Source organism: Chinchilla lanigera, unplaced genomic scaffold (genome assembly GCF_000276665.1).
Source record: "Chinchilla lanigera isolate Chin_1 unplaced genomic scaffold, ChiLan1.0 scaffold00193, whole genome shotgun sequence".
Classification (NCBI taxonomy): domain Eukaryota; kingdom Metazoa; phylum Chordata; class Mammalia; order Rodentia; family Chinchillidae; genus Chinchilla; species Chinchilla lanigera.
In genome coordinates this window covers 284,816-304,213 of record NW_004955594.1, presented here as the reverse complement: position 1 = coordinate 304,213, position 19,398 = coordinate 284,816, and the positions used below count along the sequence as shown (strand labels likewise).

The 19,398-nt window shown below is 35.2% G+C and overlaps 1 protein-coding gene across 2 annotated transcripts in view; it reads right to left on the bottom strand.

Moving 5' to 3' along the window:
* Tmlhe (trimethyllysine hydroxylase, epsilon) overlaps positions 1–19,398 on the bottom strand; it is a 57,330-nt gene that overhangs the window by 25,784 nt on the left and 12,148 nt on the right. For both annotated transcript variants that reach the window (XM_005414642.2, XM_013510005.1), the window contains exon 2: positions 3,552–3,741. In XM_005414642.2, the coding sequence (XP_005414699.1) occupies positions 3,552–3,732 (181 nt within the window). In that variant the 5' untranslated portion in view covers positions 3,733–3,741. The remainder of the gene's footprint in view (positions 1–3,551; positions 3,742–19,398) is intronic.

Genomic DNA, 19,398 nt, shown 5'->3' with positions numbered 1-19,398 from the left:
GTTTTTCTCCTGTACCGGGAACCGAACTCACGACCTTGCGCTTGCCAGGCAGGCACTTTTGCCGCTGAGCTAAATCCCCAGCCCCTCTTTTCCTTCTTTTTCTTGGTTAACCTGGCTAGAGATTTACAAATTTTATTGACTTCTGTCAAATGATTTTGGATTTACAGATTTTCTTGACTTGTCACCATTTTCAATGCCATTAATTTTTTTGTGGTAATGGGAATTGAACCCAAGGCCTTCACACTGAGCCTTATCCCAGCCACATATTTAAATTTTTATTTTGAGACAGGATCTAAGTTGCTACACAGAGCAGGCAGTATTCCAATGTGTTATCCTCCTATCTCAGCCTCCCAGAGAACTAGGATTATAGGAATGTGCCACCACACCTGAATCTGGTCTGGTCTAATTTTTGACATTTCTTTTTTCTATTTGCTTTAAGTTTAATATGCTGTACTTTATCTAATTTCCTAATGTAGCTTAGGCTATTGATTTTAGAATTTTCTTTTCTAATGAATGTATTTATTGCCATACATTCCTTCTAATCACTGCTAAATTTAGCTGCTTCTTACAAACTTTGGAAAGCTGTGTATTTATTTTCATTTACTTGAAAATATTTTTTAATTTGCCTTGAGACTATTTATTCATGTATTATTTATAGGCTTATAGTTTAATTTCCAATTATTTAGCACTTTTGTATTTTTCTGTTACTGATTTCTAGTTGGTTCCATAATGGTCAGAGTATATACTCATCATGTGGCTTTTTTTTTGTCTTTTTGAGACAGAGTCTCACTATGCAGTTCAGGCCGGTCTTGAACTCACTTTGTAGCCCAGGCTGGCCTCAAACTTGCAATGATCCTCCTGCCTCAGTCTCCCAAGTGCTGGGATTACAGGCGTGTCCCACCATGCCTGGCTTCAGCATGTTTTGAGAGTCTTCAAAATTTCTGGAACTTTGTTTAATGGCTCAGAATGTGGTGCATCATGGAGGATATCTCATTTGTACTTCAGAATAATGTGTGTTCTATTATTGTTGGATGGGTTGTTCTGTAAATGTCAATTAGGTGAAGTTGGCTAGTAGTGCTGTTCAGGTTTTCCTTTACTCTTATTGATCTTATATCTGCTTAATCTATCAATTACTGAGAAAGAAGAAAATTCTTCCAGTGCTTAATGTGTGATACTGGTCAGAGCTCAGAAGACAAGAATGTTGATAGGAATGTAGACAGTAGAGGCCAGGATCAGGAGGTTTCAGTTGGGAACAACAATTCCACTGGCAGTTAGACTACAGGGCATGTATGTTATGCTGTGGAAGAAAATTTGTCTCCAATTTGCCCATGTCCTGACACTTTACAGGTTACTGGAGTTAAGGGCACTGGACAGAGGAAACTAATCTTGCACAGGAAATTTCAAGGTAACCCAATGATTAAAGCAGTAGGTACTATTGGCTGTTTTAGTCAGACCTACAATGATAATCAGAATCAAATAGTGAGCAAAATAATTTGAAAAATTTTCAGTTTCACCAGAAAAGAAGTATTGGTAAAATTGGGACAAAGGAGAGCATAGTTGCTGAAAAGATTAGCATTAGAAAGAAGCCTCTGTTTTTTTTTTTATCCCATCTGGGCTACAAGCCATTTGGGTGGTGTTACCAACACCTAGTGTGCCACTTCCTATTGCCCACACCCAGGGCTATGATAAACCAATTAGTGGACTAATCCAGTACCACACACCCTTAGTCCACATTCACATACCCTAGATCCAGCCACCTCCAAAAAGCCCCACCTATGAATGAGTACATGAGGCTTTGGGAAAACATCTGGATATAAGCCTTACCAATGGTGCAAAAGCTATATGTGCTCAGTAAAAACTATCTTTCAAATTGTGAATTTTGATCTTTTCCTGGTTTAGCAGTATGTGGTACAACAGTCTCTCATATAGCTCAGCGGCAAAAGCGCCTGGCTGGCAAGTGCAAGGTCGTGAGTTCGGTTCCCGGTACCGGAGAAAAACCAAAAACAAACAAACAAACAAAAAAAAAAAAACAGTCTCTCATCATACCACGAAGCAGCAATGAGTCATAGATTCCAGTCAGCCACATGGTCATGAGAAGAAGGGATACTCTACCAGGCATGTCAAACCTGCAGCCCAGGCCCACGTGACCATGGACAGCTAGTAATGGGGGACTCACAAGACCACAAACTTTTAATGTGATGATGTGATTTTTAGTGATATTTTTCATAACTCAGTAGCAGGGTACTCAAGCAAATTGTTTGGGCAATAGAAGGCTGTGTGGAAGAAGGGGCACTAACTCTGCTAACTCTGCCTCTTCCACCTGTCACACAGCCTGGAACCCAAATGTACATATATCAGACATTATATGAGCTTATGCTAGTACTAGAGGTGTTATAGGAAAATATAAAAAATAAAAAAGTTTTACTTATATACATTAACTGTATTATATATATTATATGTGGCTCAAGATAATTCCTCTTCACTCAGTGTGACCCAGACAAGCCAAAAGTGTGGATACGCATGTTCTATAGCGTGCTAGTTGGTTAGGCGACGATGCATGGGCAATTAGGTATATTAAGTGCATTTTCACTTATATTTTCAGCTTACAATGTGTTTATCAAGATGTAACCCTTTTATTGTAAATCAAGGAATATCTAAAGGGTTATTGTAGATGTAATCAAGTAAAAATGAAGCCACAGTGTATTAGGGTAGGCTCTAAATCCAGTGAATGGTATCTTTATAAGGAGAAAAATCTGAAGACACGGGAGACAGTATAGAGAAGGAATAGATTGAAGGGATGGATCCTGCCATAGTAAAGCTATGCCAAGGACTGTTGGTAACCAAGAGAAATGAGAAAAAAAGATTTTCTCCCAGAGCAGTAATGGTGAATATTTTAGAACTTTCAATGATACAAACAGTCCACTGCAGCATACTTGCCATAGGCTCACCACTACTATCCTAGAGCCTTTGGCGGGGGGGGGGGGGGGGTGGTGGTCCCTGTCAACATCTTGATTTCATACTTCTAACTCCCAGAACTGTAAGATTAAAAATTTCTCTTATTTTAAGACATTTAGTTTGTGTGAACTGTTGCAGAGGATCTGGGAATCTCATATACAGGAGTATAGCTCCCGCTATCCCTTATTTTAACTTCTGTGGTTGTAAAATGTCTAGTGCATGCTTTTGAAACCCTCCCCCCGTATGCTGAGGCTTTGTTTTTTCTTTCTTTTTGTGTGAAGTGATATAGGGGGATGGAGTTTGACTGGAACAAGGTAGAGTTCCCCACCTTTAGTTGGGTTGCAATTTTACTGTTGCCTTGTGTTATTTTTGTCTTTCTTGGAACTTTCAGTATCAACTTGGAAATAAGTAGTTAGAGGTTCTCTGAACTCTATAGGAAACATTCTCAGCCCACACAGAAAGTATTTGTCATTGAATAAAAAAATGCACAGTAAAGTTAACACTACTGAATTGGATGTTTACATGTTGAAGATAATAAATTTTGTGTTCTTTTTACCATAATTTTAAAAATTTATGTGCCCCCACGCATCTCTTACCAAAGTGATCTTCATGTTGTTGCCAAGCACAATTCAGGGAATTGGAGGCTGTATGATGCCAGTGGATGGGTAATGAAAATAAGCTTTTGAAGTTGTGTTGTTGAAAGGTTTCACATATGACTCCTCCCTTCAGCAAGTGCCGGACCTGGCTTTGCAGGTGGGACAACCTGTGGCACCACATCCTAGAAGACTGGACAGTAAGAAAAGAGAGTAACAATAATGAAGTAACTTTCATGAGGTCACAGAAATAACACTATAGATATAACTATGTAAAAAAGAGATTTAATTAATTCAACTATAGAAGATTAGATGAAGGAGAAATTCCAAAAAGCAGAGTATCTTGAAAGGAATTAATGTAGTTTAATATCAAGAACTAACAAATGAGATCATAATAAATTAGAAAGCTATGTAACTGCAAAAATCTGTGTAGTTCTTGATGTGAACCTACTTAATGACCCAATGAACGTGCAGTAAGGTAACCAAATTCACAAAATGCTCATTTTGAGTGGACTTGTGGTGCACGTATATGTGCATGCTCTTGTGTGTGTATGCTGATGAAGGGATCCAAATTCATTTTCCTGTGGGATGAGACCAATCTACATACACAAAAGTCATAGAGACTTAGTAGAATTTACTGATGACTTGGGAGCACTCTGAAGTAATAAACAATAAAATTGAAGACTCACGTTAAACTTAATGAGATTTTGTGGAGGAGAGTACAGAAAAGCCCCTGATGAAATCTGGATTGCATTTCTTTTCTTCACTCTCTTGTTACTTAACCTCCTACCTACCTCAGGTATTATCTAAGACAGGAGCTAGGAAACTGTAGCTCACAACTTAAAAATGGATTCTACATTTTTAAAGTGTTGTAAGCAGAAACAAGGAAAAATGTAAGATCAATATGAGATATGCTCTGAAAATTCTAGAATATTTTCTATCTTGTCCTTCAAAGAAAAAAGTTCTTTTCTTTTTTTTTTGGTACCCGGAATTGAACTCAGGACCTTGTGCTTGCCAGGCAGACACTTGTGTCACTGAGCTATATCCTTGGCCTGAAAAAGTTTTCTAACCTTTGATCTAACACTCAGAATTTTTAAATTAGTGCATGTTTGTCATACAGAATACTGACGTTCATTTTGGGTAACTGCTACATACATATGACATATATTGATCATTTAAAATCTCTTAAACCCCCTCCCTTTCTTTCCACCTTCCCTAATCCCTTTGCCCACCTCCAAGAGTCTACCTACTAGTTTCCTATAATCTCTCTTTTATTCTATTCAATCATTTATTTATACTTTATTTTTAAATGTAAGAGAAAGCATGTGATATTTAACTTTCAGTGTCTGGTTTACTTAGCCTGAATGGTCTCAAATTCCAGCCATTTTCCTGCAAATGACACTACTTCATTCTTCTTTATGTCTGAATAATATTCCGTTGTGTATATATAACATATTTTCTTTATTCACTCATCTGACAATGGGCATCCAGGCTATTTCCAGAGCTTAGTTACTGTGAACTGCACTGCTATAAACACAGGCTTGCATGTATCACTACAGTATGATGTTTTCAATTTTGGGGGGAATAAGCCCAAGAGAAGTATAGCTGGTTAAACGGTATTTCCATTTTTAGTATTTGAGGAATTTCTATTCATATTTCCATGGTGCTTGTAATAGTTTATATTTCAACCAACAATGTAGAAGGGTTCCTTCCTCCCTACATCCTTACAAGCATTAACTGTGTGTGTGTGTTCTCGATGATAGTTATTTTGACTAGGTTAAGATAGAACCTAAGTGTTATCTTTTTTTTTTATTTTCCTAATGGTTAAAGATGATTAACCTTTTTCATGTACTTATTGGCTATTTGTACTTCTTTTGAGAAACACATTCAGCTCATTTGTCAAGTTTGATTGGGGCATTTGTTTCTGGGCATTTTTTTGAGTTCTATATATTTTCTAGATATTAGTCCTCTATCAGAACCGTACATAGCAAATATTTTCCCATTCTGTAGGTTGTCTCTTCCCTCCCTTGATTGTTTCCTTTGCTATACACAAGTTTTGTAATTTGATATTATCCCATTTATTAGTTGATTTTATTTGCTGTGCTACTAAATTCTGTTCAGGAAGATTTTTCCTGTGCTTATGGCTTCAAGTGTTTCTCTTATGTTTTTTCTTCCAACAGTTTCAAAGCTTCCGTTTTTATACCTAAGTCTGATCCATTTTTATTTTATTTTGGTACAAGGTGAGAGATATGGATATAGTTTTAAACTTCTGCTTATGAATATCCAGTTTTCCCACCACAATTTGCTAAAGAGATCATCTTTTCTCCAATGTATGTTTTTAGCTCCTTTGTCAACAATCAGATGTCTGTAAGCACATGGGTGTTTTCTTTTTTCTTTTTAAAATTTATTTTAAAAAATAAAAGAAAGAAAACATATTAACAAACAGACATCCATTTACAAAATAGCATAAGAATAATACAAACAAAACAGAGTCACAGACAAAGTTGTAGGAAATTAACAATGGTTGTTGTATTACTTACTGATATCTTCAAAGTGTTTTCTCAGGAAAACAAATAGAAACATACAAGATTGATCAAACAAGTAATCATTAACTGTTTCTTTCTGTAGAGCAATAGAAGACAGTAGTACAACTATGTTAGCTATCCTGTATATACATACTTACATAATTTCCCCTTCTTTCCCTTCTCGTTTCCCACACCCCAGTTGCCCTTTACTTTTGAGCATTTTCCTTTCGTTTCACAATGCCTATCATACCTCCTAGTTTTTATTCACTTTCAGGTCTTACACTAGTGAGACAATATGATGCTTACACACGGAGGTCTAGTTTATTTCACTTATGAGTATGGTCTCTAGTTGTGACCATTTAAATATAAAGGCCTCGAGTTTATCTTTCTTTACAGCTGAGTAATATTCCATTTTATAAAAGTACCATAATTTTTTTATCCAATCCTCAGTGGGTGGACATTTGGGTTGCTTGCACAGTTTAGCAGCTACAAATGTGTATGGGTGTTTTCTGTGTCTTCAGTTTGATTCCACTGTTCTATACATCTGGTTTTCTGTTTGGTTTCAGTACCATGTTGTAGTTCTTACTATAGCTTTGTAGTATACCTTGAAATCTGGTATTTTGATACTTCCAGCTTTGCTATTTTTGCTCAGGATTGCTTTCTCTATTATAGATCTTTCTAGATTCAGTATAAATTTTAGGAATTTTTTTCTAGGTCTGTGAAGAATGTTGTTGGTATTTTAATATGGATTGCATTAAATCCATAGATTGCTTTTGTCAATATTGAAAATTCTATAATGTTAGTTCTTCTGGTCCAAGAACAAGGGATGCTCATCAATTTTCTAATGTTGTCTTTAATTTCTTTCATCAGAGTAGTATAATTTTCAGTATAGAGTTCTTTGACCTATTTGATCAGGTTGATTTTTACATATTCAATCTCTTTTTGAAGTGCTGGTGAATGGAATTATTTTCCAGATTTCCTTCTCAGTGGGTTCATTATTGGTATACAGGAATGAAATTCATTTTTGTGTTGGTGTGTGTGTGTGTTGGATTTTTATCCTGCCACTTTGTTGAATTTGTTTATCAGAACTAAGAGTATCCCTGCAGAGATTTTTGGGTCTGCTATATAAAGTCACATCCTCTGCAAGTAGGAATAATTTTATTCCTTTCCTATTCATAGTCCTTTTATTTTTTTCTCTTGCCCCATTGTTCTGGCTAAAGTTTTTAATACTATGTTGAACAGGAGTAGTGAGAATGGTTACTCTTCTTGTTCCTGATTTTAGATGAGGTGCTTTTAATTTTTTCCCATTCAGTATGATGTTAGCTGTGGGTTTGTTATATGTGGTTTTTATTATTCTGAGGAAGGATTCTTTTTTTTTTTTTTTTTTGGTTTTTCTCCGGTACCGGGAACCGAACTCACGACCTTGCACGTGCCAGGTAGGCACTTTTGCCGCTGAGCTAAACCCCCAGCCCCGGATTCTTTTATCTGTATTTTCACCAGAGGTTTTGTAATGCAGCTATGTTGAATTTTGTTGAAGGCCTTTTCTGCTTCTATTGAGATGATCATGTGATTTTTATTCTTGAGTCTGTTTTTGTAGTGTACAGATTTACATATGGTGAACCATCGTTTCTACTAACAGTTGGTTTGGTTGATTAAATCAACTTGGTCATCATGTATAACCTTTTCAATAAGTTTTTAAATTCTGTTTGCAAACCTTATTGAAGACTTCTGTATCTATGTTCACCAAGGATATTGGCCTGTAGCTTTCTTTTTTGTTGTTCTTGTCAAGTCCTTGTCCTGTTTTTATATTAGGACAATGCTGTCATTATAGAATGTACATGGACTGTGTTTTTAGTAGGGGCTGTGGGTGACCAGCCTTCTGCTGATCCCTGCAAAGACCTCCCCAGATTCTGGACCCCCCCAACCCACATACACTGCATAAGCTCACAAAGCTGAACTTTGTTACCTGCCACTACCGTCAAACCACCACTGTTTTGTGCCATTTGTCTTTCCACAAAGATCTCCCCCCTCATAGTTCAGTCTCTGACGAGCCAGTTGCTGGCTAACTAGCTTCCTCCTAATCTTGTGATTTTCATTTTACTGTGTCACATGGTATCTATTAGGGTCAGTGCCCCCTTTCTTCATGTAACATGGTGGCAGTTACATCTTGCAGCTGTAGAAAATGTGGGAATTATCTGTGCCTAGGCAGAGAGATTTACTCAGGATGGCTGCTTGCCTCAATTCCAAACAAATCTGTTTCCCTGATAGTTCTACCAAGGCAGAGGGCTGGGAGAGATTAAAATGGCTTAGCAATCTGATTCTGTGTACCCTAGAGAGACAAGCTGGGAGTCATCATTCTTGTCTCTGTTCACTTGGCTATAGTCAGTCCCCAGGTCTGCTCAGGTTGTATCTCTCCAGTACTTACAAGAGTATGATGAGATTTCCTCCTGCTGGTGCATGAGAAGGAAGGGAAGAGTGCCCAACCTCTCTGAGCAGCAGCTCAGCGATGGAGTGCATTGCTTTAGTTGATTTACTTATGTTTCTAAATACTGTACCAGTATTTGAGGCTTTTGCCTGGTTGCTAGCTCTCTTAAGAAGCAGTCCCACAATTTTTTGGTACCTCTATCTCCTCACAGAGCAGTACACCTCTAGTTTTGGATGAATATTCCAGATTGATTGTGAGTGCATGCTACCTCCAGCCCACCATCACCCAAAATCTAATACTCAATTTGCAATCAGATATGTCCTGCTACACTGAATAACTCCTTAAACAATAAATCCTTAAACAATAAATCCACTCTTAAACAGTTATATTCATTAATTTCTTCATCATTTTACCCAATAAATATTATCATTATATGTGCAATGTGTATGTTAATACTGGGAATATACACATAAATGGCAATCTTGGCCTCCATTCAACAGGCTCATAATCTAGCGGGCAAAGTAATACAAGTACAAGGTGATAATTACTACGACCTATAATAGTTTTAAGCACAAATTACAGCAAAAGAGTACAAAGGAGAAAGTGCTCAACTGTACCTGGGAAAACTGGTAGGACTCCATAGAATGTTCTTTCAAGAAGTATTTTATTGTTTTTATTTTTTTAAGAAATAAAACTTGCTTTTTGTAAAACAAAACAAAACAAAACAAAACAAGAGGGAGAAAGAAACACAATCTAAATAAATGAAAGTTTCTCTGCTTCATTAGTAGCCATATCTTCAAAGAAACATTATCAACAATTTGGAGAACTAACTTCTAGATACCATACAATTGAAACCTTCACATCTGTCATACACACATACAATACCATATATATGTACTTAGTAAAATTTCCTCCTCTCCAACTTTCCCTAATTTGACTACTCAAATTTTGGAAAACCAGTACAAGCAATTTAAAACTGGGAGTAAGATGTCTGAAATTCACACAACTGACAGAGAATTAAAAGCATCCAATAAATCCACATGAAAAGTGAACAGCATGAATAGATATTTCTAATAAAACACACATGGTGCTATGGTTTGAATGACCCTTGCAAACTCAAGTTAAAATGTGACTTATTAAAAGGTGATTGGGTTATGGGATACTACTGTCATGAACAGATTGAAACCATTATTTCAGGAATGAGTTAGTTACTGTAGGAGTGTATTAGTTATAAAGGGGGAAATGTGGCACCCTTTTTTCTTTTTTTCTCATTTGTTTTCTTACCAGGTGATGCCATCCACTATGTTATAATGGAGCAAGAAAGCCTTTACCAGATGGGGCTCTTCCACTTTGACTTCTGAACATCCAGAACTGTAAGCTAAACAAATTTCTATTATTTATAATTTACCTAGTCTGTGGTATTCTGTTAACAGATTAAAACATATGGTCAATGAATTTATGAGAAGATGTTCAACAGCATTAATGACAAGGGAAATTTAATCAAGCCACAATGAGATATCTCTTAATATCCATTTTATTGGAAAAATCAAAAAGTATGATAATAACAAGTATAGATGTCTTGCACATCTTTCATTAATTCATAAGTAATTAAGTTTTCAATGCTAATATAAACAGCATTTTAAAATTTCAATTTGCAATTATTACTAGTGTACACACATATAGTTGGTTTTTCTGTTTTGATCTTCAATCTTGTGATCTTGGTAAAATCAGTTATCACTTCCAGTAATTGTTTTGGAGATTTCTTATAATTTTCTATACAAACATGTCATTTATAAATTAAGGTTTATATCTTCCTTTCCAAATTTTGTGCCTTTTATTTCTGTTTCTTGCCTTATTGCACTAGTTAGGAACTCAAGTACCATACTAAATAGGAGCAGTGAACATGGATATCCTTGTTTTTATTCTGATTTTAGGGAAAATCAATTCAATATTTCATGGTTAAGAATGATATTAGCCATGTTATTAGTTTTTGCTATTGTTCTCATCAGTAGTCTTTGTCAGGCTGGAGGAATCCCCTTCAATTTCTAGTTTTCTAAAAATATTTATCTGTTCATTCACTCCATTTATTTCCTCCCCCATAAATTCTCTAACATATTTCCAATAACAGTTTTAAATCCCATGTCTGAAAATGCCAATACCTGGATCATCTGAGTCTCCTTTATTGACTTTTATACCTTTTCCTAAATATGGCCCACATTTACTCATTTTGTTACATTGGGATGTAATAAAAAGAGTGAATACCCTTTATCACAAGCTATTTTTACTCCTTGCTTGCTGAGAGTTTTTTTTTCTCTCATAAATGGATGTTAAATTTTGTGGGGGTTTTTTGCATTTATTGAGATGATTATATGATTTTTCTCTTTGTATGATGAGTTACTTTGGTTCACTGTTGAAATTTAAACTGACATTGCATCTTTGGTATAAACACAACTACAACAATGTATATTACCCCTTTATTATATTACTGGATACAATTTTCTAATAGTTTGTTAGAAATTTTGCTTTTATTTTAGAGTAAAATTGGTTTAAAATTTTTCTTTCTCATACTGCACTATCCTCTTAAATTTTAGATACCAGGTTGTTCTACCTTCATAAAGAGTTGGAATGATTATTTAAAAATCTCAATGAGATCCAAGACACTACATAGAAGGACCTAGAGTGAAATTAAGAAGACAATACAGGATATGAATGAGAAAATCAACAGTGAGGTAGAGAGTAAAACAAAGCAAAAACCAAAAAACAAAACAAAAATAAGCCACAGAGAAATCTCAGAAGCGAAGAGCTCAATAATTCAAATAAATAATACAACTGAAAGCCTCAACACAGGCTAGATTAGGTAGAAGAGTATCTGAGTATCTGAACTTGAAGACAGGTCTTTTGTTTGTTTGTTTGTTTGTTTGTTTTTTGTTTTTTCTCTGGTACTGGGAACCGAACTCACGACCTTGCGCTTGCCAAGCAGGCGCTTTGCCGCTGAGCTAAATCCCCAGCCCCGAAGACAGGTCTTTTGAAATATCATGGACTGAAAAAAGAGAGGAAAAAATAAGAAGGAGACCATTCTCGATGTTTCAAATATCATTAAAGGAACAAGTATCTGAAATTTTTCAGTACCCAAAGGAGACGAAAAGGTTAAGGACATAATTTATCCAATGAAATATTATCTGAAAACTACCCCAACATTGGGAAAGATAAAGATATCCATGTTTAGGAGGCTTATGGGTCCCCAAAAAGACATGGCTAGAAAAGATCTTCATAATGGCATAATCAAACTATTAAAACTATAAGACAACAAAAGCACATTAAATAATCATTCTTTTAGATTATTTGTCAGGCATTTCACCTATTTTATTTCTGATGTGTTGCTAGCTATGATGTTCTTTTGGAGGCATGATATTATTTTGCATTTTTTTTCATATTTCTTGTGCTCCTATGTTGAAATGTGTGTACCTGGTGGATCACATATCTACCACTTTTATGGTGTGACCTTCTTAGTATGTAGCTTTCTTCAAATACTGTTTCCTAGGGTGTTGATTTGTTATACAATGTTGAATTTTTTCCAGCTTGCACCATACTATATACTTAATTCCTGTTCCATCCCCTTTCCCTTCTAATTCTAAAATTTGCAACAGAAAAGCATCAAGTCACATGAAGAGGTATCACCATTAAAGTAACAGTAAGTTTCTCAGCATAAATCTTTCAACTCAGAAGGGAATGGAATGACATATTCCAAATTTTAAAAGAAAATACCTGCCAACCTAGAATACCACATCAAGTAAAGCAACAGATCTTCTGGAAACAAAGCCAAAATAAAGATCTTTCAGATAAGCAAAAATTGAGGGAATTCATAACCAGCAGAGAAGCTTTACAAATGATGCTTAAGGAAGTCCTACATCCTAAAGCTAGAGAAAGATAACTGATAACATGAATAAATATGAAAGTATAAAACCCACTAGAAGGCCTGATACATAAAAGAAACATAGGAAAAAATAAAAACTTATCAAGACTGTAAATTACCAAACTAAAAAGAGGAATAAGAGAGGCAAAAAAAGAATAAAAAAATTCAAAACAATTATAAGAAAATCAACAAAATGACAGCAGTAAGTCTTCCTGTATAAATAATAATCTTGAATGTATGTGGGCTATATCATTTCTATTCACAAAGGAATAAAACTAGAAGTCAACTATAAAATAAATTTTAGAAATTATACAAATACATGGAAATTGGCATATTTGTGAGTGAAAAATGTGCCATCAAAGAAATCAAAAGTGAAATTTAAAAATTTCTTGAAGCAAGTAAAAATGAAAATACAACATACAAAAACATTACAAAAGCAGTACTCAGATAGAAGTTTATAGAAATAAGTACCTGTACTAAAAAGAAAGGAAAAGATATCAAATAAGCAAACTAAAAGTACTTCACAAGAACCTACAAAAACAAGTACATACTAAACTCAAAATTAGTAGTAGTAAAGAAATAACAAAGATCAGAACAGAACTGATGGCAACAGAGACAAAAAGATCAGTGAAACAGGTTTGGGTTTTTATTATGATGTGTGGGTAGAATATAATGTTTACATTCCTTGCGGGAAGTTGATACATGTACATAGGACATCTTAATTCCTTGTTCCATCCCCTTTCCCTTCTTTTCCTCCCCCCTGTACCCATCTCTTGATCCCCTTCCTTTCTTGTACATGTTTGCAGTGCATGATGTTTACATTCCTTATGTGGAGTTGGTATATGTACATAAAAGATCCAATCCGAAAGTGTGCAAGTGAAATGAATAGACCCTTTACAGAAGAAGTACAAATGGCAAATAAATGCATGAAGAAGTGCTCAACATCACTGGTCATCAGAAAAATGCAGATTAAAACACCACTGAGATTCCATCTACCCCAGAAAGCATGGCCATCATCAAGAAATCAAATAATAATAAATGCTGGAGAGGCTGCAGGTGGCGGGGGAGGAACCCTTCTATATTGTTGGTAGGAATGTAAACTAGTACAACCACTGTGGAAATCAGGGCAGAGATTCCTCAAAACAATGAAACTAGAAATTCCCTTTGACCCAGATATTCCTCTATTAGGTATCTTCCCCAAAGAATTAAAGACTTCATATTACAGTGATATACACATAACCATGGATTTTTGAAAAGGCAAATAAAGTCAACAGCTAGACTAACCAAATAAAAAAGAGAGAAGATCAAAATAAATAAAATTGGAGCTGAAAAAGGAAACATTAGAACTGATACCATAAAGTGGGTTAGGGTTAGGATTACAGAAGGGGAAGGAGGTTAGGGGGAAAGGGGAGAGAGGAAAGGGATTGAAAATGATCAAGAAAAAAATATATATATATATTTCCCAAAGTGAATGTAAATATCATGTATTGCAAAAATATATCAATAACAAACTCAAACCCAATAACATAAACTGGGCATGGGGGCACAAACCTATAATCTCAACACTCTAAGAGGCTGAGGCAGGTGGGTTGCACGTTTGAGCCCATCCTGGGCAATTTAGTGACTTAGCAAAGACTTGTCTCAAAATTTAATAAATTCAAAAAGGCTGGAGATGTAGCTCAGTGTGAAGATTCTGATTTCAATTTCCAGTACCACAAAAATAATACCATAGAAAGAAAATGACCATTAGGAACTATTATGAAAAAGTGTATGGTAACAAATTTGAAAATTACTAGAAGAAATGGATTAATTTCTGGACACATGATCTATCAAAATTGATGAGGTCATAAAAAACATTGGAAGACTAATAAAAAGTAATGAGATTGAATTAGAACAAAACATCTCCCAATAAAGAAAAGCCCAGAACAAGATAGCTTCACCATTGGATTTTGTAAAACTTTTACAGAAAAATTAATGCTCATTCTCTTTAAACTATTCTAAAGAATTGAAAGCGGGGGGAACACTTCCAAATTCCTTCAATGAGGCCGGCATTACCAAAACAAGAGAGGACATAACAAAAAGAAACTTACAAAGTAACACCTCTGATGAACATAGATGCAAACATTCTCAACAAAATACTACCAAATTGAATTCAATAGCACATCAAAAAGATCATTCACTATGATCAAGTTGATTTCATCCTAGGGATGCAGGGATGGTTTAACATATGCAAATCAATAAGTGTAATACATACAAGCAGGAGAATCATATCCTCATCCTAACAGATGCAGAAAAAGGTTTTGATAAAGTACAACATACCTTCATGATAAAAATGGAGAATAAATTAGGTACAGAGGAATCACAGTGCAACGTAGTAAAGGCTATATATGACAAACCCACAGACAACATCATACTAAATGGGGAAAAGCTGAAAGCATTTCCTCTAAAATCAGAATGAGGGTATCCATTTTCACAACTATTATTCAATATAGTACTAAAAATTTTAGCCAGGACAAGTAGGCAAGAAGAAAAAAGGCATACAAATACGAAAGGAGAAAGTCAAATTATCTATCTTGTAGAAACTGAAAAAGACACTAAAACATGGAAATACTTCTCATTTTCATGAATTGGAATAATTAATACTATTAAAATGTCTTTATTACACAGAGCAATGTACAGATCCCTCCATGCAATTACAATTGACACACCAATAACATTCCTGACAGAACTAGAAAAAAATCCTAAAATTCATGTAGAAGCATGAAAGGCCCCAAATAACCAAAGCCTTCTACTACCTGGTCTTTAGTTACCTATCAGCCTCACATTCTGCTACTCACCTTCTTATACTTTCTTGCTTACCCTCAGATCTATCAAGGTCTTCCTTGATTCTAAGAAATTCATGTTCATGTTTTGTTTCTGCAGATTGGAGGCCCTGCCTTTTATTCATCTTTTTAAAGAATCATCCTACATATAATCTAAGTAGATTTCCCCAAAATTCCAGAATAAATTAGTAGCTTTCTTTAGTTCTCTCAAAATACTCTACTTATATCTTCCTTCTTAATACATTCTGTTGAAATGATACATTTACATGTCTTTTCCCCAATAGTACTCACTAGGTGTTCCTCGAAGACCTATATTTCTTATCTATTTTTTATCCTAACATCTAACATGATTCAGATTATTTAGTAGAACTCCATAAATGTTTGTGGAAATTGGGTTGAATTCCACTTCTTCTTGCTTCATTGCCTCTTTAAAACTGACAAGATATTTTTTAAATCCTCACTAAAAATATTAACTAGCCAATAGTAGAGTTTCAGGAAGGTCATCAAAAAAATTCTTCCTTTACATATAGTCTGTTACCTAGCACTCTTTGAATATGGTAATTTAATCAATAATACATAATTATATTAATTATTTAACCCATATTCTGTTGTTCAGAAGGGTGCCATAAAAGACTTGTTGGTCTTGCTGAAAATTCATTCATTCATTTCACATATACAGTATGGCAAACTTCCATAAATTACCCCTAGTAAACTTGTCAAACATTAGGTTTGTGTTGAATGACTTTATTTGTTGATAACTTTGCAGATTTTAAGTGCTCACTTACTTGAAAATATGTCCTAGAAGCTAATCCAAGAGACATTTAGCTCATTCATTAGTAGATTGAGGATTCCTGCATCTTTATTATTAGTCTTAGTAACACATTTACACAAATCCAGTAACAAGGCACGGTTGCTATTTTGCTTAATGCCTTTGATCACTGGAAGTAGTACAATAGTATCATCTGGGTTGTAGTTTATTCATTCTGAGATACAAGATTTTTTGTTTGAAAACATATTCAAGTATTTCTTTTGTTGTCTTTACAAATATGACTTTCTACAACTCCAAGGTGATTTGGGGCTTTATTCTTCTAAATACTAATTCTTTAGGTGCATGCCACTTGTTATATTTAGCCTTGTTTTTGTGTCCTTCTTCATCTGTTATATATTACATTTTAAAAGGAACTATGAGCTCATTTTAAAACTTCCCATGCAGTCTCATGATTTTCCTTGAGCAGAATAATTTGATGTTTCATAATCAAAATTATGTTTTTGAGAGTTTCCCATCTAGAGTATAAAGCCATCTTAATATAAATTAAGGTCCCACAAGTATCCATCACAACAACGGAAAGTTTTGGAGACCAGCCATAGTTAGAAATTCTAGTCAGAGTAGCAATTACATAATAGGTCAATCTGAATCTTTTCATGGTTATTATTAAGAAGAACTATTACCTCCTAAAAGGCTTATAGCCAAAAGTCCATTTAGCTACTGTCACTTTTCCTTCCAAATGCCTTTCAGATTTGTCCTTTCCATTCCTATAGATGCCTTCATCACTTCATACCTGGACTACTGCCATAGACTAGATGGTTTCCTTGCCTCAAGTCCATCCACATTCCAATCGATTTTCCATATTATTGCCAGATTAATCTTCTTAAAACACTTTCATTGTGCCACTCTCTTGCCTGAGACCTGGTTTAAATGTCACCTTCTTTGCAACATATTCCCAGCCATCTTAGGAAAAATGAGTACCTGCCTACTTAGTGTTTTCACAGGTCTGTGCATACATTTATCAATGTACTTACAACGTCTATAATTAAAACTCTGTGCAATTATTATTCTCTTTCCACTTTCCATGAGCTCCTTGAGGGTAAGCAAAATGTTTGCAACATCTCTTGACAATGTAGTAAAGACTTTACATAAACTATCTTGCCAAACAACCTTGAAAATCTGATCAACATATATACTGTCTCCTCTCTCTACTAAGCTCTCCCTCTCACTCTTCTTACTCATTCTCCAGGTCTCAGATTAATTATCTGAGAAAATTTCCCTGCACTCTAATTACCTAGATAATTGTTTGAGGAGGTAGAAATTTTTCACCTGATTACCCAATATATATACGTATCAAAATACCACACAGTACCCCATTAATACGTATAATTTTTTGTATTTTTAATGAATCAATTTAAAAGTAAATTTAAAAATAAAACTATAAAACATTAGTTAATTAATCAATCAATTTAATGAACAGTAAGTGGGTATCTACTTTGTGCCAAGCACTATTTTTGGCACTTGGGATATATCAGTGAAAAAAACACTTAAAAACTTTTGCTTTAATGGAATTCATCTTATCATGGGAGAAAGTAAAGCTAAAGATAAATGTAATATATAAACTATATAACTTATTAGGTGATAATAGCTGTGAAGAAACAGCAGGACACAAGAGTTTGCTGGAGGCTGGACTTTCAGGGTAGGTCTTACTGAGAAACATGACCTTTGATCAAAAAGAGGAGCTAGTCATGAAGGTATCTGGGGTAAAGTAAGCTGTATTATAGCTAGTGCAAAGGCTTGAAGCTGTAATCGCATCTGTTGTTTGCAAAGAACAGCAAAGAAGTCAGTTTGGTTGGAAGGGGTAGGTAGAATAAAAGAAGACAAAGTGAGAAAGGTGAAGGATAGAGGATCAGATCTTGTAGGGCCTTGTAGGCTGATACGTAAAAGCTTGTTTTGCTCTAATAGAAATGATGGGCCACTGTAGCAATTTAAAAGAAAAGAGGTAACACAATGACACATTTTAAATTGTGCTGGTTGCTATATTAAAAATAAATGTAAAAAGTCCAAGGAAAAGCAGGAGACCTATTAGTAGGCTATTGTAGAACTGCAGATACTACAATCATCTAGACAAGAAAGGCTTAGACTAAGGTGCGGCAGGGGAGACGGTGAAGAAAGAGCTACAGTCCATATAGTTTTGAAAGTACACACAATGAGATATGTTCATCAATTGGGTAATGAGTGGGAGATAAGGAAGAATAAATGATGATCCAAGATATTTGGACTGAAGAAGTGAAAAAATGAAATCATCATCAAGGGAGATGAGGAGGTCTGCAAGTTTGCATGGAAAGATCAGGAGTCTTTTTCAATATGAAATGTCTATAACATTTTTAAATGGAAATATCAAAGAGGAAGCTGGACACATTGTTTTGAATTCATGGAAGAGATCTAAACTGGGGAAATTTGGGAATTGTCCCATACATGGTATTTAAAGTCATGAAACTGAATGAGACTATCAAGGTAATCAGCGTAGACAAACAAGAGGATCAATGCCTTTGTTACTTTTGCATGGGTTCCTATTTTTTCCTTCAGTGCACTTATTACAACATAATTATGTCACTGTTTGTTTTTAACTTCTGTGATTATTTTGCTAAATGCCTATTTACCATACTAAAAAAAAAATCTCCAAAGACAGCAGGGTCTGTGCCCCCTTTTTTCGACACTACTAGCACTTGGCACAATGATTAGCAAAGTAATATATTGGATTACATTACTTACAAAAATTTTCCTTTACATGAAGTTCTTAAAATTAAATACCCACAGGGGGCTAGTCAAGTAACATTACTAATTCAAGTATATGAGAGAATGGGCTGTGAAGAGAAGGGTGAACTGAAGATCTGGCAACATTAGCCCTATCAGAAAATAATCAGCTGGAATGGAGACAGGTACACAGATTATATATGAAATCTTCCAATTCATAATATTGACAAGTACGTTAGTTCACGTGCTTTCAAAAACTGATGCCACAACAGGAATAAGCAAAAGGACCAAATGTGGAGAGAGTCGGAAAAGACTTGGAGAACCATCAGACCATGGTGCAGGTCCAATTACTGTGCAGGAGAAAGGGAAGAAAGGAAGCTCCTAGACTGCAATGCAAGGCTGTTAGAGAATCTTCAAGCCAGAGGTGGTCATTAGAGGAATGTGGGTCTCCAAGGAAGGGGCCTTCATTGGTATGGTTGCCATGATCATTCACTTCCTGGGAACAGTCAATGGGAAGTGTGGCTTTGGCAAGAAAACAATAATCAATTATGGAACCCAACAGCTGGCCTCTCAGTCAGGTATACATGCTTTAATTGGAGATTTTAGAGGCACTTTGTGGTGAGCACCACAATGCATAAATTT